This window comes from Podarcis gaigeae (genome assembly GCF_964106915.1).
Source record: "Podarcis gaigeae genome assembly, chromosome: 4".
Lineage (NCBI taxonomy): Eukaryota > Metazoa > Chordata > Lepidosauria > Squamata > Lacertidae > Podarcis > Podarcis gaigeae.
The window spans coordinates 49,736,675-49,758,870 of NC_139677.1; the positions used below are offsets into that span (position 1 = coordinate 49,736,675).

The following is a 22,196-nucleotide window of genomic DNA, read 5'->3' on the forward strand; positions in this document are numbered from 1 at the left end:
TGAGGACCTTCACATAAAGCTTTAGCTTTTGCATGAAGTTGGAATTAATTGACTGTAACCTTGACCTTTCAATTTCAGTGCAAATTTATCTGTTCTATTTTTAGTTGGCGGTAAGTGTGAGTAGCTCTCTGGTTGTAATTTAAAAATATAAATTATTGCTTACCCAGTTCCCTGAGCTACTTTTTTCGGGAAATATAGAAGTTATTCTTAACATGTGTTTTGTCTCTTCCAGAATAACCATGTGCATGGACAACCATATACAGGCCCAGCAGCACATCATATGAACAACCCTCAGCGAACTGGCCAACGAGCACAAGAAAATTATGAAGGCAGTGAAGAGGTTTCACCGCCTCAGACGAAAGAATAGTGGAAATGCACATAATTAACTTGCCCCATCAAGACTGTGCACCCAGGCCTTACAGTCCAACTTTTCTCTGTGTCTGGCTAATATTTAGAAAAACTATTCCTAATCAACATGGAGTGAAGAGTCTATTCACTGTCTTATCTGCAGAAATTTGCTGTCAATATATAACCTGCCTGCAGTGGAAAGTGTATAGTGTTTTGTAATAAATGGCCTGATGCTAATGTGTAAATGGCAAAGGTGTATATAGTATATTAATGTTTGACTGTTAATTCTTAAGCAAGAAACATTTTTTTGTCTTGATGAGACTCACAGATCTACAACAATTAATTTCTTGATATATCCGCTGCGCTCTACAACCAGTGTTGCCTGCCTAATGGCAGTTGGATCAACTTCTTTCCCCCAAAAAAGTAAGCCTCTCCATGTCAACCAGAAAAATAGTTTCATGTTAATTCTTTGCCACTGGAGTCAATTTTACTATGAGCAACGTAATGACTGGTAACCTTTTAATTATTTGGTTGATGTGGAAAATTGGTGATGTAACATTGTTTCTAGGTCTTTTTTCATTGCCTTTTTCATTCTGGTATTAGGTTAATCACTTTGAAGCTATAGTTAAGCTGTAACATTTAGCATGGCTTCACACCAGGTTAGTGTAGCCAGTGAGGAAAGAAAAATTACAGTTGTCCCAGAGTGACAACTGTGTTGTTCAGAGCCTATTCTTCTGCCACCTAGAATATAAAACAGGGAGGGGAGGGTTGGGCAATGTGACAAACAGGTGGTTTTCAGTTGCACATATGTTCCTCACATCTGATGTTTGACAGTTTTGTCTCTGGGTGGGATAAAAGAACACTTAGTTTTCAGTAATAGGAAATTAAAAGATTTAAAACAAATATGCAAATTTTTGCTATGCCAGGATGCCTGGAGCATAATAGACTGTATTTGGTGTGCTTGTTTTGTTTCTTTGGTAGAGCTTATTTGATAAACTTCTAACACTTTCCTTTCTACTGCATTGCAGTGAAGTGGAAGTCAACAAAATCACACAATACTTGTGAGTGCCACTGCACCAAGTTAACTTGCTGGTTTTCTGCTCGTTCACAATTCTACTTGAAAACAAGAATTGAATCTTAGCTCTTTGTCCATGATAAGAGAAATCAAAACCTTAGAAGCAGAGTTTGATTATTAAAAAAACAAACAAACTACTGGTTAGTCAAATACAAAACTGAGGTATCTCTATTCCAGAGTAAACATTTGTTTAAGGACTTCAAGGAAGACATCAGTAAATACTGTATTTAAATTAAAATTGGTAACTTGAATGTGTGTAATTATTTTGGAATCTGTCGAAAAACCAAATACCCCTGCAAAACAGATACAGCCCACCCTATACTATTTAAATATTTGCTGTTTTATTTTATAGAAATTATTTTGCTGAATTCACAAATAGAATTTGATTTAAGAAGACCATTTTTGTCCTGTGGTGTGTGTGTGGTTTTTTTTTTTAAACAGACTGCACAGGTAGTTGAATTCTGTGCACTATACCGAATTCTGGAACTGAAGTCGCATTGAGAATTGGTGAACAGAAATTTGACCCTTGACAAGAATAAAAAAGGAAAACTGTAATAGTTTCTTAATGTGACTATCTTGTACTTTTTGTATGTTTTATATATACATATATATTTAATGAGCACAAGCTTGAAGGTATTTTATACAATTGAGTTAATACAAAAATGCTGCTTATCGAACTGAGGATTTATAGTTGAACAAAGTGAGAAACTCACAAGTGCATTCTTTTGCATTTAGTGTAATGAGATAGTCTTAAACCATTTTTAAATATTCTATGTAGCAGCGATCACTTTACCCTTCCAGATTTTCTCTAGTATTCATGTTAATTGTTATGTTTCTAACAGCAGTTAATTGGATTGGTTGACAACGTTTGAGTGAAACATTCCCCATGTACGTGGGTATGTTTAGTGTTGACTTAAATCAAAATATTAGCCTGTTTTGTATTAGAGCTGCAACAGTTCATATTTCCTTAGACCAGTAATTATTGTTAAAAATGTTTTTTCAAAGACTATCTTTCTATACAGGAACATGGAACTTGTTACTTTGGCCTTGGAAAAATGATTAGTGTCAAGTGATTGTGAAAATACTTTTTCTTTTTCTTTCTTTTTTAAACTTACTTTCACAAGGCTATGACATAACCCTCCTGGAGATAGTTTTCAGACAACTACTTAGGAGGTATTGCGGGTTATCTTTTCCCCCTGGAAGAGAGACTCCTGAGACTATTGCCTCTTTAAAATTAATGTGTAGCAGAAACCTGAAAAATCCTTTTCTTCCTTCTTGGCAAAACGTCTCATTTATTCATTTTAAGTGAAAATGTTCTGAATAATAATTAATGCATGCTTCTGTCAGAGTTTTGGCAGCAGTCACTTTAAAGCTGTAATGTAATACCTCAATATGAATGGCACACATTAAAACAAGTCCTCAAAGTGCCTAAAGGTTTAATTTTACTCTTCTGCTAATTATTGAATCCTAATTTTTGTTTGTAACAGCTAATGGGAAATCCCTGTCTTCCATAAAAGCAATCCATCCAACAGTAATCCTACATTTTTCCTAATCATTTGACATTAAATATATAGAAACTGATCACCCGTAGGAAAAGTTTTTAGTGTGTTTGTATCAGACTGTGTTTGTGTAAATAGCTTCCTTTGCTTTACCAGAAGCAGTTCTTTGTGCAAATGAATTTTTGCCACTGACTTCAGTGAGTAAACTTTAACATTCTGTTTTTGTGTTAGCGCTGCTAAATCACTCTAGTTAAGGAGGTATGCATGGCTACCAACTTGCTGGGTCTTCATTACATATTGTCACTTTGGGGGAGCTTTTGAATGCTGAAAGTAATGGGAGCCTCAGTTTTCATTTAAAAACTAATAGATTTTAGTGGTTGTGGTATGTCTGCAGTGTCCACTGAAGATTCAAAAAGCAAAAGAGAAATAAAAAGAATCCAAAATGGAATTTTAAACCTCATGATTCTTAAGCCATGTTATGTCTTTTTAAAAGGACCGTGAATTTTAAAGAATTAGCTTTAGAAACACAAATATAATGATTAAATTTGCTTCCCAGTTGGATTTAAGTTGTAACTAGCAAACCTTTTCCAGGCAGTGTATTAAACTCTGGGTGTCATGTCATTACTAAGTTACAAAGGAAAGTAAAGAGATGGGAGTAGAATAAGTATGCTGTTGTCCCTTTAGCTACACATTTGTATAGAAGCGAATGTTCATCACCGCAGTGGTATTATCGCAAAGTGCAATTCCATTTTGAACTGAATGCAAAATATTAATTTGTTGTCGTGTCCATCTTTTCTAGAAGGACGTTTCCTAAGTGTTTCCTTCATACCTCCCTTGCATTTCAGTGCAGCTTTCCTGGGACAATTTTCATAAGTTGTTCAAGAGAACCCCCCCCCCCCCAAAAAAAGTTCTGTATTATTCATAAACATGCTGGTAACACTAGCAAATGTTATATGGCTAAACATTTACATTTGTTTTTCTTTCTCTGTTCAAGCAAACTATGGTAGTATGTATTTTTTAAAAAACACAAAAACCCCAGATCTTCCCAAAATGGAAAATGTAGGATGCTAGAGTTATAGGAAAAAAGCAGTTGGGCGGGGGGGAGACAAGCACTCTTCTTGAATGGAGATTATGGAAGATAACAGAATATTGTGGTTGGCATAGTAACGGCTCATCATGACTGTAGATGCATCACCTCATTTACAGTAGATTAGTAGATCTTAGGAACCACTCATTAAAGGAAATGGGCAGAAAAGAACCTCCCTGCTCTCCCTCCTACATCTCCAAATCACCTTTCCTGAGGGTTGAAAAACCTGGGTGAGTTATGACCTTGGGAACTAGGGGAAAGGGGAGAATTGCCCAAGATTTTGAAGTGTCTTCAGCAAAGATGCACTTGCACGAGGTTCTGCTGCCTGAGTTGGGACAATCTCCCCATCCCACTGTGCCATAGCCCACCCACTCAAGGAGAAAAGAGTGTTGGAGAGTGTAGGGAGAAGGACAATCCCCTTTTGTTGTTTTCCTTCCGCGAGCAATTCTTAGGATCCAGCCTGTACTTTTCAGGGAAGCCCATTCACACATGTGGAAATAAGCTGCCATGTGTTAATCACACACTATAAACGTGTGTGAACTCATCTTTTGTCTCTACCATTTTCCTGTGGCTAGTAGGAGACTCTTGTTGCTTGAGTCCTTATTCGTTGAAAGCCCTAAATGGACAGGGAAGCATTTTATTGTGTTAAAATATTGATAGTTAAAATGGGATGAAGCCCATATGCTCCTTTAATTTATTTTAAGGAGCTTGACTAGTGTCTAGAATTTTCTGTTCAGTTTTGAGAACTGCATGCAGCATGAGCAGGAAGGAAAATAATTCTTTGTGACTAGATGCTTGTGCAAACATTGTTCCCTCCTATCTTCTCATTGTGAGTAGCTTGCTATCAGATGTCCAGTGAAATATTAAGTTCCAAAGGATTTACTTGCTATATTGTAGAACTGCAGCTGGGCTTTATTTGTGTTAACTGTGGAAGAACCTCATTACAGCCGAAGTTGTAGATTACCTGAAGCTTTTTGCGGCATATCATCTGTGCTGGCCTATGAAGGCGGTTTGACTTAATGAATTTCATGATTTTGCTCAGATTATCAAAATCCACTTGTGGCAAAAATTCTGTACTGCTGTGGCTTTAAACCATAGTGAATTCCTCCATGCTTAACAGCAAATACTGCAGAAGCAGGAGCACTCAGGTAAATCACAGGGCGAGTTAAAAAGATGGTGCTTAAATAGTGCTAGAATACTGCAGTGGCTTAAGAGATTTTAACTACAAATCAGGACGTTCCTCGTTGCAAATTCACCTCTGCCGTTTACTCACTAGGCAGACTTTTGGGTCTCAGAATTTCAGCAGCGCCGTGTGTGATGCCAAAATTCAGCGCACGCAACTGCCTCTTGCACTCCGTTCTAAATCATAGTTGTGGAGTTCCCTGTGGCGCCCCTAAAGCGCCACACCCAGTGAAGCCAAACCAGTTGTGCTCCCATAAATCTGCCTTTCCCCTAGGCAAACTACTCTCAACCTGAGGTCCCCATAATTTTGTAATGGGTTGGATAATAAAACTGATTTGGCTTAGTGTTGTAAGGATTACAGCTAGATTATGTTTGAAGCACTTTGAATGCTTGAAAGTTATATACAAAAGTTAGCTGTTATCCTTCAGGGAAATAATTCTTTTTGGAATGTGGTGTTCCTATGCGTCTTGTCAATATATGATACTGACCATTAGCAATGCACTATTCTGTCTTAGTTCAAAGTGTTAACCTTCCAATTAGCAGTTTTTCTATCAGCTTCACACGTTTGCTCCACACATTTCCTGCCTTGCAAATACATTGGCGTGAACAAATTTATTGGCACATCGATCAGTTACAGATAGGCAGCAGAAATGCCTGGGGTTACTCCTGTCTGGGCATTGGGCAAGCAGCTATACAGCCAACAGTGATCCCCATGACTGAAACAAGTATATTTGCTCAAGCACAAGAACTGACTTGTTCACACGTAGAGCATAATGTTTTAATGTGTGGGATTTCTATTGTTTGTTAGTTGTATCAAGCATTTTTTGGAAGTGATTATGGAGTTTATTAAGCAGCATATGTGATAAGCCAGCCAAAGGTTTATCTCCTCTTATCTACCATGATTATATTGGAAACTTTCTCATATCTAACTGGTACTGCCTAATTTTCAAAACTCCTCTAAGAAATTGATATATTTGCAGAATTGTATTGTGCTAATTATTGGATCAAATTGGCTGGCATACCTATATTTTTCTACTTACTACTTTGAACAGCTGTTTAAAAAATCTGTTTTTCTGTTGAAGTGTCTCCCATTGCATTGGTTGTTCCTTGGGGGTAAGCTTCCTAGTTTTTCAGCTTAATTCCTGCTGCACCTCAGTTCCTCAAAACAAGTTCCCTTCAGTGCTAAAGGTTCTGTGTGTGTTACTCCACATTTGATTCCTCTGCCTATACTTGCCACCTCATTATGTACTTTTATTTTGTTCTTGGTTCTTGCTTTCTTGCTCGGTACATAATTATTAATTTTTTTCTTTCTTCAGTGTATGAATCTCACAAATCAACTTCTAGTTTTCAGCATAGAAGATTGTTTAGGTGACTTAAAAACTAAGAATGTTTTGAACTAAACATTTTCAAAGAAAGGCACATAAGCAGGGATGATGAGTTATATAAATGTATGCTTAGTGTGAAGGAAGTACATAGCAAAGTTTTTCTCCCTCATAATTTTGGAACCTGATTCAAGATGGGTAATGTCCACCCGTATCTCCTAATAATGACTAATATATGTTACTTCAAGGACCTGGGGTTCTGTCTGCACTATATTTTTAAAGTACCTTTCCCCTCTTAAAGAATTCTGGGCACTGTAGTTTGTTAAGGGTTGCTGGAAATTGTAACTGTGGGGTAAACGACAGTGCTCCAAACCCTTTGAGAAACCATGTGCTTAGAATGTGCTTTAATGGTGGTGTGAGCACACAGAGCTGGTATTCCTCTGAAGATTGGATGCTGGTAAGAGCAGGAGAGTGCTGTTGCATTCATGACCTGATTGTCGGCATCCCATAGGCATCTGGTTGACCACAGAGAAATGGGAACCTGCACTAGATAGGCCTTTGGTCTCATGCAGCAGGGCTCTTGCTGTCACTTAACACACTGGCCCTTCATAGGCTAATATCCAGCTTAGTGCGCAACCATATGCTCTGGCCAGCAATGGCAGGGCTTGATGGAACAGCACAGCCCCAGAACTTGTCCCGGAGTGGAGGGGAAATGCTCCCAGTGCAATTAAGGCCTAAAATGAGTCAATGCCATCCAGTAGATCCAGTGCTGGCTTTCCCCCACAACACCCCATTTCAGGGCTTCCTGCTGACTACCAACGGGAGAGGCTGCTGGGTGGTGCAAGGGGGTTCTTGCCCACGGGGCTGGGCAGAAGGATACCTTTGCACTACCCAAACTCCTTCCACTATAGCAGGTTAGGGGCTTGGATTTCTCTGTAAATCATGCTTGGGGTAGATCTGTTGAAATCAGTGCACTTTGTCCATTGATTTCCATGAGTCTTATTCTGAGTGTGACTAGTGTCAAAACTTACATGGCCAATTCACCATGAGTTTCCTGTTAGTCCTATTAGGACTGAGAAATTTGTTCCAGCTATGGGAAGTATTTTTCTCTGTCTAGAGATAAATGAGCTAAGCTTAACCCACAATTCTGTCGCCACCTCTATAGGAATTCTATTTTTGGATATATTATTGTAAATGCTACTGACACATTTTTCATTTCTAATAAGCATTTATTTTGGCCATGTTACTTTGATTCCGCTGCAGCCCACTTTCAATTGTATTTTGAGTATTTCTAAGCATTAATTACAATTGAGAGTACAATTGAGAGCCATTACCACAAGCAAGCATTAGGGGGAAAGACAATAGAGGGGAAATTTAGTTAAGTGTGACAGGACTTTTACTAGACTAATACTGACTTTCTTGCATGTTACAAACTTACAAAAACTACATTGTGGTGGTGGAGCAGCTATTTCAATGTGTAAGCATATTCTGAAATACTTAATAGCTTTTAGTGTATCTCTGCTTCACCATCACCCGCCCCCTGCAAGTATATTCAAATAACACTTTACGTCACCACGAGCGTCAACTACCATTTTGCATTTGAACTAAATTTAAAGTTTTCAGAAATTCATAATTTTAAATTCAACCCGCTACCTATTTATCTACTTGCACTTTGACGTGCTTTCGAACTGCTAGATGGGCAGGAGCTGGGACCGAACAACGGGAGCTCACCCCGTCACGGGGATTTGAGCCACCGACATACTGATCAGCAAGCCCTAGGCTCTGTGGTTTAGACCACCGTGCCACCCGCGTCCCTTCAACAATATACTTCAATATAAATGAAAGATTGCATGTACTATCACACTAAGGAGAGTAGTAGAAACTACTACTTGCTGTAGAAACTATTTGCATTTTCTTAACTTTCTCCTCTACAATGCTTTTGTGCCTCATGATTGAAAGTAGCCCTTTTTATTGGAAAGCGATGTTTTAGGAATAAGTTACTTTGTTACTATCTTTTCAGGATTTTTCCTGGTTGGTTAATTCTGTGAAATAATTTTGGTCCCTGTAATTTTAGTTTTCTCTCCAATGTTCATATGCTGGACAGAGCAACACGTCACTGGACCCTTGTAGCAACATGCATGACCGGTATACCACTCTGCGCTGCTATTCTAACACAAGAACAGTTTGACTATAGCCTACTTGTTGCAGCGAACAATCATACAGTGGTACCTCGGGTTACAGACTGCTAACCCAGAAATAGTACCTCGAGTTAAGAACTTTGCTTCAGGATGAGAACAGAAATCGTGCAGTGGCGGCAGCAGCAGGAGGTCCCATTAGCTAACGTGGTACCTCAGGTTAAGAACAGACCTCCGGAACAAATTAAGTTCTTAACCCGAGGTAGGCTGTAGGCTGTCTCAAGTGTCCTACATATGGTGAAAATCATGATATTCTTCTAGGTTGCACCGGTATTGTTAATCTGTAATCTATTGCTGCATGCTACTTACCTTTTCATAGAGTTTATAATTGTTTCATGGGTTATAAGTCTGGCCAAGACTAACATTTTTGAGAGCTCTACAGCTTTCAGGCTGTCAGCAGGACATCCCCAAAAATATTTTAATTCCTTTTTATTCACATACATGTATTATGTGTATATTGAATACTGGACAATACTAAAATCACAAGTAACTGATAGGATTAGTGTCTAGCTGCACCTAGTAGCAGTTTTCAAACTATATAGTCAACGTGTTGACTTTTTCTGCATTGCTAGTTTACTTCTAATTAAGCAATCCTCATTCTTAGCTCAATGATTCCTTACAAGAGATTGTTCTTCACTAAAGAGTTACATCACTGTTTTTCTAAAGGGTTGCTGTGGACTTTATTCAACCCCAACCAACAGATCCAGTGGTAAAGGATGTGTAAATTATAGGCCAGCAGACCACAGCTCCCCCCCCCCCCGGGTATCCATGCACTTACAAATGCAAGCAGTTTTCCAATTGCTGTACATCTAGGAAAAGCCACACCTGCTTCTGAGACTTACTGGGTTGCTCTTTAAAGCAATTTGTGCTCACACAGATTTGCTCCACACATACATAAGGCAGCTGCCTGTTATTTTCAGATAGTGTGCTCTCTACCATGTGTATTCTAAAGGTTTGTTAAGCTATATAGTTCTTGAAAGGAAATGAGAAAACTCTGCTGCCTGTGACATCATTAAGAGTACATATCATTAGCCCAGCTTCAAAAATATTCCAATTTGTTTTCCAGTTAGCAGCACTTGTGTATATTTCTTACATGCTTCAATTTCCTTTTGTGAAAGCAGCCTTCCCTCCACCTCGTTTATCAGCAAAATACAGCATGCTCGTGATAACATCATGCAAAGCAAGAAGTCTGTTAAGTGTCTAGAAAATGTATGCTCTCACAGCATTGCTTTTTCAATCCGTGGTCCTCTGAAAACTATTCCATCTACTAAACATTGAAACTTGTTTTCTCTATATTTGCACAATGTACTTAGGGCACCGATAAATCCTTATGCTATTTACATGGTATGGGGCAAAGTAGACTACAGAACAGGAGTTCACTTCAGTCTTTTCATTAAATGGAAAGCAGGAACTTCTACTTCCACCTGCTGTAGCAATCTTTCTCATGTTGTGCTGCTGCTGTGAGAGCCGTCACAAGAAAAAAGGAGGGGAAGCTGGAAAATATATTGTATAAGCAGTATCCTTAACTCTGGATGCAGTCATTTGAGCCAAGTTCCAAGCAGCCCAAAATGACATTCTAGGGAAACTGATGTACCATCAAAACATCTCTCCACTATTTGGATATGGGCTGCTTGGACCATCCCTCTTTCCTTGAACAGCTGACCATGTCAAACGGCTTTTGGAGGGAGATGTACCCTCCACCCAAGTTTGCCAAAAGACCCTTGGGTGCAGCTGCATAGTTTGGTCCTTATTAAACAGGCTTCTTTAAGACAAAACTGGGCTTTTGTATCCAACACTGCAAACCATTCTGCTCACGCAACAGGACTTCTTCCACTTGTGTGTACCCCCAACCCTCTGGAGAAATTTATAGTGTGCCAGGGAGCAAAGGGGAGAGGAAGGTCCTATTACACAAGCAGAACATTATAAGTGCCTTAAACATACCTAACATTTTGTTCAGCATTATGGAACTGTTTAAAGGATTCTATTTTGCCATTAATCTAAGCATATCACTCTCTTTCTACTCCCATTTGACATGTCTTTGCTATATAGCAAAGTGTAAGAATGTTGCATTATGTACTAAGAACCAAGTTTGAGATCTTGCCTTCCTGAAGCTTGATGAAAGAGCACAAGAGACCTGCTGGATCAGACGAAAGGCCCAAAGTCCTGCTTCCTGTTCTCAAACTAGTCTACCAGATACTTGATCTATCTAGACAACTTCATACACAATCTAAAACAGTTCCTTTATAAGGTGATTAAAATTTCAGGACCATTTACACATGTATAAAATGTTTAGACAAACTGTTAAAACTAAAAAGAAAATGCCTCTCACACACATTGTACCAGTTTTGAACAAAAGGTGGCATTTATTTCTTTATGAATATATTGAACTGAATATTTAGTTCTCCTTCTCCTGCACGGTCTTTGTTCCACGCAGTCTGCCAGTACGACGGGCCGCAATGAGACCAACCTTGCGACCAGCTGGAGCATCTCTCCGGATGGTTGAAGGCTTACCAATGTGCTGATGGTTACCACCGCCAAAGGGATGTTCAACAGGCTATGAAAGAAAAGCAGCAACCAGAGTAAAAAAATAAGGCAGGAAATTATTTCCAATACAAAAAAAAGGGGGGGGGGGAGAGAAACCAGCAACAAAGTTTATCACTAAGCTCCATCTGCATAGTTTGCTTAGATCAAAGGCGTGATTTGATGACCTTCAGGAAATGCTACATAGTGAAGGTGTTACATTCTGCTGTTGATTTAACAATTTACTTGTTTTAGCTTTGAACTGAATGCTGATTTATTTATTTTTTACATTCGTTATGGGGACAGTGAATAAAACTTGGATAGACACTTAGGTCATATTAGCACTATCTCCATTAGCAGCCATTTTATCTGGCTTCATGTGCAGGAAGAACCAGTCCAATCCCGTATCTCTGTTGGAACCAGCTACCTGTTGGTTCCTGTCTTTGTGGAACTGTATTCTCCATACTATGAAGGAGTCACTAACCAGGTCTGATTACATTTCTTCTACCTCTGCATACCATTTTCCTCTTGTCTAATGTCACTAAAATAGATTACATCTTAAAACAGCGAACCACCATCAGTGTATCAAGGTAGTAGGTTAAGTAACCAGAGGAAGCAGGTGTAAGAAAGACTTACATTCATAGCTACACCACGGACACGTGGCCAGCAGTTTCTCTTTGCCTTGTATTTGTGGTAAGCCCGTCCAGCTTTCAAGATAGGTTTGTCAATACGACCACCACCAGCAACAATACCTGGAAGATTTTTTGCAAGAGATTTTCCGTGTTATTATTTTCCAAAAACAGTACAGTGGTACCTCGGGTTACATACGCTTCAGGTTACAGACTCCGCTAACCCAGAAATAGTGCTTCAGGTTAAGAACTTTGCTTCAGGATGAGAACAGAAATTGTGTTCCGGCGGCGCAGCAGCAGCAGCAGGAGGCCCCATTAGCTAAAGTGGTGCTTCAGGTTAAGAACAGTTTCAGGTTAAGTACGGACCTCCGGAACGAATTAAGTACTTAACCTGAGGTACCACTGTATTAGTGCTTTAACTGTTCCCATTAAACATGGCTAGTTATGCTCTTTGTAGGTCTTCCAAGTGCTGAGCACTAATAGTAGCAATAGACAATGTTTAGCAAATTATTTTATTTGAAACTTTCCATTTGCTTTGCTTCTGGGAAATGCTTTCATATTGTCTCACAGTTCACTTTGGGAAAAATATTTGAACCTTCCATATTTAGTACTGTAATCAGACTTCTAAATGAGACTGCAGCACTGAGGATGCTAATGTGTGCCCTTGAGGCTGCCCACAAGTCTCTTAGACTCCGTCATAAGGTGGTAGGGCTGGCGATTATTATTTGTATACTGCCTTATACCCATAGATCTCAGAACAGTTCACAGCCACCACCTCCCACATCAAGGCCAAAGGAGGAAGTGGGAGGACCTTTCCCAATCGCTCTTTCAGCACTATGCATTCTAAGGCTCAGATTGGCCCCTGATCAGAAAGCAGAGTGACTTGTGAGGATAAGTAGGGAAAGTGAAGCAATCTAGCCTGGGGGAAGGAAAATAAGACTGACAAGTGAAGTCCGAAGGCAATGAATTGAGAAACTTGAGTGAATGTAAATGTCTTGAAATTAAAAGTTTTTCCCACAGGTTCTCTTACCACCATGTGATCACATACCGCATCAGTCTCCATTGAATGAACATCACATCTGGTACATTCTACTGTCACCATGGTGCAGAAACATGGATCCAAAACACAGAACCCCACTGTTTATAGGGACTCCATCAAAACCATTATCTATCCACACATAACCAGATCACAGATGTATTCTGTGATTCTGTTGTCATACTATGTAAAAATCATGATTCATGCCATGGATCAATGATTTCCCGGTGCTGGCAAGCAATGGTTCTGTGAAGTCTACGTATTTAAGCTAAAATTTGACAATGCATTTTTTTGGGGGGGGGGGGGAACCATGTAAAACCATGCAGATTCAAGAGGATCTGTTTTAATTCTGCTGAATGATTTTATCCAGACCACCTGGAAAAGTGAAAGTTTGTCTATGTTCGCTTTTTGGGTTGGCAGGAAAAAAGCGACCAGAGGGAGTAATGTCCATGGCACTCTCAAAATTCCAAATTTGTGTAATCCACAAACAAAAGCTAAAAGTGGAATATTATGTGATTACTTGTAGCTGTATTATATTTATGCTGCTATGATTGTTATTAGTTATACACTTTCATTTTTCTGTATATTTCTTGATTATTGTATATTTGGATAATTTGCAGTAAAACATTTTTTTTTAATTCCAAATGTGCCCAGGGCAAAAAAAAAGAAGAGGTTGGTGACCACTGCTGTAGCAACACAGTATTAAATAATGACACAGAACACATTTTGTGCAATGTCATTTTTAAACACTGGATTCTAATTTCTTAAGTGCTTACAAGCAGCTATAGTGACAAATAACAAGACACCAATAAGAATGCAACAATTTCAGGGGCTTAATCACCTTCTCATTCTTGCAATGCAATATGCCCATTGTCTAACAACAATGCCCTGCTGTCAACAGAGACTAAAGAGGTCAGACTCAATGCAAAATAATATATGCTAAAAAAAATCTCTTTTAAGACACCCAGCTGCCAACTCAAAGTCACAATTATTCAATAAAGAACATCAAAGACTTCCAAATGAATTTGCTTGACTAGACAGTTGGAAAATCTTAAGCTCCAAATAATCAGTCATGGTATAAGAAAGTTATATATAGTATAAGAAAGTTAGTAAAATGGGGATATCATGGATTGCTGTTGTAGTAAATAGCCAATTCGGTTGAGTTTTGCAGAAAACCTCCTCCATGTTAAGACCTTTTTTGAAGTGTTATTAGTTGGAAGTGCCAGAACACCTCTACAATCCAGATTCTGCCAGTACTGCAGTGTCCTAAAACTACAAACACTTCAGCTTATGAGGCATAAAACCTAGCATATATATGAGGCAACACTTACCAACAACTGCTCTGTTTGCAGAGGAGATCACCTTCTTGGACCCAGAAGGCAGCTTCACTCTGGTTTTTTTGGTTTCAGGATTGTGGGAGATAACTGTGGCATAGTTCCCAGAAGCACGGGCCAGTTTACCACGATCACCTGGCTTCTCTTCAAGACAGCAGACAATAGTGCCTTCTGGCATAGTACCAACGGGCAGGACATTGCCAATGTTGAGTTGAGCTAAAAGATTTGTACACATGAAAAACATTTTTTAGAGCTGCAGTATCACTCTAATGTGCCACCTCTCTTGAAATCTACATTTTCAAGTTACCTAACTATTTCCAAAAATATGCACAACTGTTTATTGTCTTTACTCACCTTTCTTGCCACAGTAAACAAACTGTCCAGTATGAATGCCCTCGGCTGCAATGAACAATTCTGTTCGTTTCTTAAACCTGTACGGATCACGGAAAACAACCTTGGCAAGAGGAGCTCCTCGACCAGGATCGTGAATTATATCCTATTGAAATATAAATACAGTTTAAGAATATTATAATTTCAGATAGTTAGCAACACTGCCAATATACTCAGTGAATTACATGCACTTTCCAGATCAAAAGGCCAGGCATTTGAGATAACTGCTTAGCCCTACTAGGTAATATTACATATCTACATAAATTATGAGCTTCCTCATTTCCACATATTTTCCATTTGGGAATGGCTGAGGTTAAACAAAGTTGGAATAAAGGCAATCCTCCCCTAAATCAATCAAAAGCTTTGTCCCTTAGCCTCCGTGCTTTTCAACTATGCCATTGCCTTTTAAATGGAAGCCTATAGTAAGTTGTCTTGCTGTTAAGCAAGCTTAAATATTTTCAGAACTACCTTATTGGTATGCACTTACCTTCTTCCCTACCATCTCGTTTTTCTATTGTTATAAACCATCAGCAGAACAAAACCATTAAGAGAATAGCAACAGAAAATAAGTGTGACTTTAGGATTTTCCTTAAGACCTGCAATGTTGGAACATGCCAGAGCACAGGTTACTGACTGAATTTTGGAGATATGGGGGCCACTAAAGAATTCCCCATGCAAGATAAGTTATAAACCATGTTATGATGCAGTTTATTTCCTTACCCACAGTCAGTACCTCAAGTCTTGTCTGGGTCTCAACCTCAACTTGTTTGCCCTCACTGCCCCCTAGACTGCCTCCAGACACTTACTTCAATAGCCTCCATGGTATTATTAAATGGAAACAAGACAATATCATCTGCATACTGCTGACAGTGGTTTCATGTAGATGTTAATATTTACATAACCCACATTCAACATACTACCAGATTCATCAAGATGATAAAATACAAATATAAACATGCATCGTATTAAAAACCCTTAATGCATACTGTGTCAATCTTAAAAACATCAAATCATTTCAGAAATTTTGTACTTTAGAATTTCACAAAAGTATGCATAACAAAATAATACTGCCTGTACTAGTTCTCTTGACTGTATAAACTGCTAATAACTACTCTTGTTAGGGGAAAAGGGATTCAGATTTCTTAAAACTTAAGTTACAAGAATAGAAACAGAACATCCCCACAATTTGGTACTTGCCTTTACAATGCCTTTGATATAGCCATGCCTTTCAGCAAAGTCTACAGCTCTCAGCTTTGCTGCGCCTTTCCTGTGCTTCACATGGGCTCTGAACACTGACCCCGCTCCTTTTCTTTGACCTCTGATTACACGGCCCATTGTGAACCTGAAAATAAATAGTTATTAGCATGCTTATTTAGAAAATGCAGCTGTCTCTAGTGTAGAAAGATTCTGTAGTATGGGTCTCTATCCCACCCATCTTTCAGTTTAAAACACTTTCAGTATCCAGCGTGCTTGTTTTCTATATCACAAGTATTTTAACTGTATTTCTGGATCTCACACACAGTGTTCCTATCAATCTAATGCACTATTTATGGTTTCTCAAAGCCCTCTCAAATGCCAAAGTTTGAGAGTGCAGCTTTTTTGTATGGGAACTTACTTTCTCCTCTATAGTCATGGTCTCACATAGCACAGTATAGGTTAAACACACACAAACATATACCCCAATGTTTTTATATTATTTTGAAAGTTTTTCAGTGAAAATGTTTGCAACTCATACTGCTTTCTGCACCAAAAAGTTATTCTTGGTATATGGACCTAAAGCATAAAGACTTGCAATCTGAAAGTTAGCTTATTTAAAAAATGCAACAGGGCCTTTGACTAAAACGGAGTACGTAGAAGAAAAATATTTGCGACAGCAGGAGTTTCATATATCTTACGAATCCTCTAACAATGTTATTCTGTTCTGAGGGATCGCCCTGGAGAATGGCTGCCGTTACAGACGTTTTTTAAAACACAAAATCACGAGCACAAAAATATCCCCTCCTCCTGTTCCCCTCGAGCTCGGTCTCCCGTCGGAGCCCATTCTCCGCTGCTCGTGGCCTCGGCAGCCAAAGGAAAATCCAGGCTCGCCCGGCAGCGGGAAGCGAATCGTTCATGGGAGCCGCACGAAGAGACGCGCGAAATGTTCCCGCCGCGAAACCGGCCAGGGGAAGCGGAGGCCGATGCCGGTCATAGATGGTCGGCGGGGTGCCGCCGCGGCCCCGATGGACACGGATACACTCCCGAGGCCTGTTTCGTGTCTTACCTCAGCCGGGGCTTGGCTCGGAAAGAAGGAAGCTCCGGAGGTCACGGCGCCACCAAGTCCTTCCGGCCTGGACGGCGAGCGGCAGGCGTAGAGGCGTCAGGGGCCTGACGGGTAATGTAGTTCCGGCATCCGGGTACTTGAAAAGTCTGTGGGGCACGTGACGCGCTCCGAGCCTCCCCGTTCGGTTCAATGCAGGACGCGGCTTCTCCGTCTCCCCTGCCATAAAAAAATCGCAAGGATGCGCAAAATGGCAGCGAAGCGCCCGCCGCTCCCGCTTCTCCTTTCCGTCCCCCATGACGAGAGTTCGTGGGAAAGGCGTTGGAGAGCCGCTGCTGCTGCCCGCGCCCTGGAAATCGCGGGCTGCCGGCGAAACATCCCCCGTGTATATTTACCCCGAAGAAAATCGTAATAAGTTAAATGGGACTTAATGCCCCCACCCCACTTTCTGGTATGTTATGATTCATAGGCGGTTCCTGCTGTTTTGTAATTGACTTGAAAATTGTATTTTAAAAAAATAAATAATCCACTGGGCTCCTTCCTTAGCAAGTTGGCTTAGTAAGATTGCCCCTGAAATTTGTCGCCCTCCCTTTTGAATCTGCGCTGTCCCTGCAGAGGAGAAAACGCCTGCTTGATTCCAGCTGCACTGCTGCTCCCTTTGCACGGCCACACCAGGTTATGTAACGCGCGCCACCTTCCTTTCAGCGGCAATGGAGCTTGTGCTCTTGTCGGGGCTTTTTCTCTCTCTCTCTCGCTCCCCTCCCCGCCCGCCGGGGCTGTGTTGGCATTTAAAAGCTGCGTCACGACAAGCAGCGATTCGGCAGGTGAAGCTGTCAGCGCAGATACAATGGGCGAGAAAAGCTTCACATTTGCTGATTTCCTGCTTGGCAGGAGGCTGTTGGAAGACAATCGGAGCCATCCTGAAAAACGAGTCGGGGTTAGGCCATTAGAGAATTGGGAGGCTTTCATTCAGGCAAACTAAAATATCCTTGCTTGCTGAGATTAGGTAATGCTGTCATGTTTCTTTTAAACCAGTGGCTCTTAACCATGTTTGGGCCATGGGCTCTTCTGAGAACTTGATGAAAGCTATGGACCCCCCTCCCCAGAAAAAATATACACAAACACATATATACACAAAAACTAAACACAAAATATGCATACAAATTTTATTTACAGCATTGGGAGAAAAAAGTACTGGTATTTTTTGGGTACAGATCCCCTGAAACATAGGTAAAGAACCCCATTTTTAAACTAAGACGCCGCTCTGCTGACACCTTTCAATTCAGACCCAAGGTCTACAACATCCCTTGTTAGTTTCCAATTTTGGAGAAATACTGTCTGTTGATCCCTAGAACGGGCAATATCCAAATTCTTCAAATAATACCTTTTTATAGTGTTCTTTCTTTTTATTAAATCATTTCAGCATACAACAACAGTTTGCAGATAAATAATGAAATATCCCACCCTAGCCCAGAAGCTGGTGTTTAGGCAATACAGTACATACATCTACTCTTTGTACAAATGGTGATGAACAGTTTAGGTTAACCAAAAAGTTTTAAAGTGTGAGGGGACCTCTCTACTTTTGTTTTTAGCTGTGTGCATAATAAAACTGCCATTCATTTACAAAGGAGTCTTTGTGCTTCATTCTAATAATACCTTTTTATTGGATGAATTGCATTGGCAGGTGACAGACTTCTGATATGTACTGAATTCTTTTTTAGATCCAATGGAAACTATATGAACCATTTCAGATATTGTTGCTTTTTTAAAAGCAGCATCTAAACTAATATCCAGTTCAATCTTTGTTTGGATGCAAGGCACATTAAAATGCTTAAAATGCAACTAGGTTCTGTTTCTTTATTTGGATTGAAGCTGGTGTGTGTGTACACCACTTCCCAAACCAGCAACAGGAGCACATGGGATGCAGAGTAAATGGGAGTGTGTACACAGCCACTACACACCTCCAGTTTCTGATTGTCTTTTACATATGTAACACCCGTGTCTGAGAAATTAGCCAGTTGCCTGCCCTGGAGACAGTTGTACTCCCCTTGAAGGAGCAAGCATACAGTCTGGAGATACTTTGGGAACCAGCTTTTGTCACTGGAGGCACAGCTGACAATAATATCACATTGAGAGCTTACACAGAGTCCATCACTCTGTGGCTACAGATTAAGCCGCATTGGAGCTGTGGGACTGAAGGGAGAAAAGAATAAAAATGCCAACCGCAAGGAAAACCAATTATTCTATAAGGGCATGGGTAAAAAAGGTAACTAATCCATTAACCAAAGGCTTTGGAAAAAGTGGTGCAACTACAAATTATGGATGTGATACTAACAGTGGGCCTTATACAGGCAGGTTGATGGTTTCTCATGATATGACAGATACTTGAAGCAAATCTGCAGTGACAATTAATATTTCAGTCATGTCTGAATGTATGAACTAGAAACGTCTTTTGTCAGTTTGGCTGGTACAACAGCTACAGCCGTTCCTGGACTTGACCACAGTATAGTAGTAGTCCAGGCACCGTTAAAGATTGGATTTTGCCAATGAACTCTGTGTAAGGCTTCCCTTGTGCTTGGTCTGGAAACTGCAGTTGGTGCAGAATGCTGCACGACTGGTAACAGGAGTGAGACCCTGTCAGCATATTACACCTCTGCTCAGAGATCTGTACTGGCTGCTGGTTTGTTACTAGGTCAAATTCAAGGTGTTATTATTAGTATATAAAGCCTTCAACAGCTTGGGACCAGTTTGCTTGAAGGATCGCCTTACCCCATCTACGCCCATTTGACGGCTTCGATCTGAGGAGCTGGCCCTTCTACAAGTGCCACATAATGACCATTCTGCACCTACACTCTGAAACGCCCTGCCAATTAATATTAGGCAAGTGCCATCACCATGTTGTTTTCAGCACCTGCAACAGACATTTTTGTTTTGGCAAGTCTGCCAAGGCATGCAACTTTAACATGTCATTTTATTATAAACCCTAAACAACATAGGCCCCAAATATCTGAAAGATGCTTCCAGCTCTACAGATCCTCTTGGGTGTCAAGAGAGGGCCCTTTTGGTTCCACCACCCCTCTGCAGCCTTGTGTGTTTTTTCAAGAAGAGGACATTTCTTGAGAACATTTTCAAGGAGAGGACATTCCGTTTTGATTTACAGTGTCAAAGGCCTTAGGTCAATAAACACCATATACAGGAGTTGGGTTTGCTCTCTGCATTTTTCTTGACGCTGTCGAGCAGTGAAAAACATACCCACTGTCCGTCCCCCCCCAGAAGGTCGAAAACCAGGATTCAGGAAGGGTGTCCTCAGATATAGTTAGGAGAAGGTTTGCTAAGATCCTTCAAGAATTTTGCTGGCTGCAGCTAATAAAGAGATGCCTCAATATTTCCGCAATACATTCTATCACCTTTTTAAAAAAAATATTGATAATTTTGGCATCCCTAAAGTCTGCTAGGATCTCTTCTCCCAGATTTTTCCGATGAGCTTGTGTGTAATAAATTCAATTCTGCCCACTTTGAAGACTTTGGCAGGTATCCCATCAGGTTCGCTGACTTTTTTGTTTTTCATTTGGTTAATAGCAGTACACAACTCTCCCAGATTTGGAGATATTGCAAGCTCATGTCTAATTTGTTTTTGCAGGGCCACCATTTTTATCTGTAAGCTGCCTTGAGTCCTTGGCAGGGAAAAAGGTAGAGAACAGCTGCCTGGATACTTGTGGAGCGACAAGAGAAACACAAGAACAGTGATGACTAGATGCTCATTGCGGGCAGGTGGCGCTGTTACGTGAGTGAATATGGGGAAGAGTGTCATATCACCTAGGGATTCTTACAGTCCGCATATCTCATCTTTGTCCTTCCTCTCCCAATGGAAAGCTCCCAGGGTCTCCATTCCAGCTGCACCAGTTGTAGAACACACAAGTAGCCATTTGCAATGTTACTCATCTTTTCTACAGTAGGGAGTTGCTCTGTAGTTTCAGTTTGTTCTGTTCCATATGCCCTGGTTCATATCCTACACGCATGAGCATCGTGACTGTTTGGCCAGCAGCGGCAATACCCAAAGACGAGTCTGCTATTGTGCTCCTCGTTGCTTTCCCTGGGATGTAGTGGAAGTTTGTTTGCAATGGGGTTATAGCGGCCACCAGGGCCTCTGTTTTTACACAGTACAGATTTACCCTATATCCCATTGTACAAGGAGTGGAGATTTTTAATGGGTACAGTAATACCTCCATGATCGTCCGCCTTGTCTAGCATCCATTCTGGCGAACGTCCACGGTAAACCCGGAAATACCGGAATGGGTTACTTCCAGATTTGTTGCTTGTGCACGTGCAGAAGTGCAAACCGCTCCGTGCACAGACGCAGCACTTTGCCCTGCATCCTTTTCAGCTAGCGGCCGGGGCTCCGGAATGGATCCCAGCCGCAATACAAGGTATGACTGTCTAAGTGTCCTGACGTGCTCACAGCAGCCTAAAGAACAAAAGATGAACAGAATCTGGGCCATAACTAGGATAGTCATGTTTACAGACATTGGACTTTACATGTTGGCCTTTGGCAATACAATATGTGGCTGTGTGCTAGGACAGGCTTGCCTGCACGTAGGCTCTGAACCATTATCTAAACCATTCCCTGCACCATTCTACTTTTTGTAACAGCATTTTAAGTTAACCAATGTGTTTTACAATCTTCTTATCCTCACAGTGACATTGTCAAGCAGATCATAGTGCTGCTTGAACATTATAACAAAACAAACAGTACTAGTCTCTTAAAAATACAGTGGCATGAACTGTCTTGGGCTAGACTCCACTTCACTAGATGCATCATTCTTAGTAACCCACAAAAGCATAATGTTACACTTGCCAGCTTTAAACTGCTGCTGGACTGTTGTCTTATTTCTGGTGTAAGCCATGGCTAGCTGGCTACTGCTTTGATTAAAAGTGTGCCAGAGTTGTGTACTCAGTATCATACAATGAACCATATTCTGATGGACTGGGTTTTTTTTTTTTAAGGTATAAGACAAGGCTCTTGCCAGTTGGATTACTGAGAAGGAAAATGTGCTGCCAATATTGTGCCCAATCAAAATGTGACACAATCTAAGTATTTTAAGTTGTATAGGAGGAGACACAATTAAGAATCATGAGCCTCAGAAATGAATGAATAGCATGAGCATGTACAAGAGTGTGCTTGCCACCCCAACATGGAATTTGTTTGTATTTACCGTAATAACTTCAGCCTAAACCCTTAGTCAGCTATGTGATACATGGAATCACTTTTTTTACCAAAATGCCAAGGTGAAAAAAGGGGGGGGAAAGACGAAAGTTGAT

General features: G+C 40.4%; 2 protein-coding genes and 1 long non-coding RNA gene across 3 annotated transcripts in view; 2 read left to right on the top strand and 1 right to left on the bottom strand.

Moving 5' to 3' along the window:
• USP9X (ubiquitin specific peptidase 9 X-linked) overlaps positions 1–1,994 on the top strand; it is a 71,115-nt gene extending 69,121 nt beyond the window's left edge. The window contains exon 45 of the mRNA XM_083734116.1: positions 233–1,994. Within this exon, the coding sequence (XP_083590242.1) occupies positions 233–367 (135 nt within the window). The 3' untranslated portion in view covers positions 368–1,994. The remainder of the gene's footprint in view (positions 1–232) is intronic.
• Positions 1,995–11,042: 9,048 nt separating this feature from the next.
• On the bottom strand, positions 11,043–18,024 carry RPL8 (ribosomal protein L8). Its single transcript, XM_083734725.1, has 6 exons — positions 16,881–18,024; positions 15,815–15,959; positions 14,582–14,723; positions 14,225–14,443; positions 11,865–11,980; positions 11,043–11,262 (listed from the first exon to the last, which is right to left on the bottom strand). Exons 2-6 carry the CDS (start codon positions 15,950–15,952, stop codon positions 11,104–11,106), a joined length of 774 nt encoding a protein of 257 aa, XP_083590851.1. The 5' UTR covers positions 15,953–15,959; positions 16,881–18,024; the 3' UTR covers positions 11,043–11,103.
• LOC310842633 lies at positions 17,191–21,065 on the top strand. Its single transcript, XR_014563277.1, has 3 exons — positions 17,191–17,328; positions 20,518–20,951; positions 20,982–21,065. It is a non-coding gene; the product is annotated as an uncharacterized lncRNA (long non-coding RNA).
• Positions 21,066–22,196: the final 1,131 nt, after the last annotated feature.

Bases quoted from the DNA above. Each gene is read 5' to 3' on its own strand.
- RPL8 (XM_083734725.1), bottom strand. From the start codon at position 15,952: ATGGGCCGTGTAATCAGAGGTCAAAGAAAAGGAGCGGGGTCAGTGTTC. The intron at 14,444-14,581 runs GTGAGTAAAGAC...CAAATCTTTTAG, and splicing joins TGTTTACTGTGGCAAGAAAG to CTCAACTCAACATTGGCAAT. The intron at 11,263-11,864 runs GTAAGTCTTTCT...TTTCTTTCATAG, and splicing joins TCCGTGGTGTAGCTATGAAT to CCTGTTGAACATCCCTTTGG.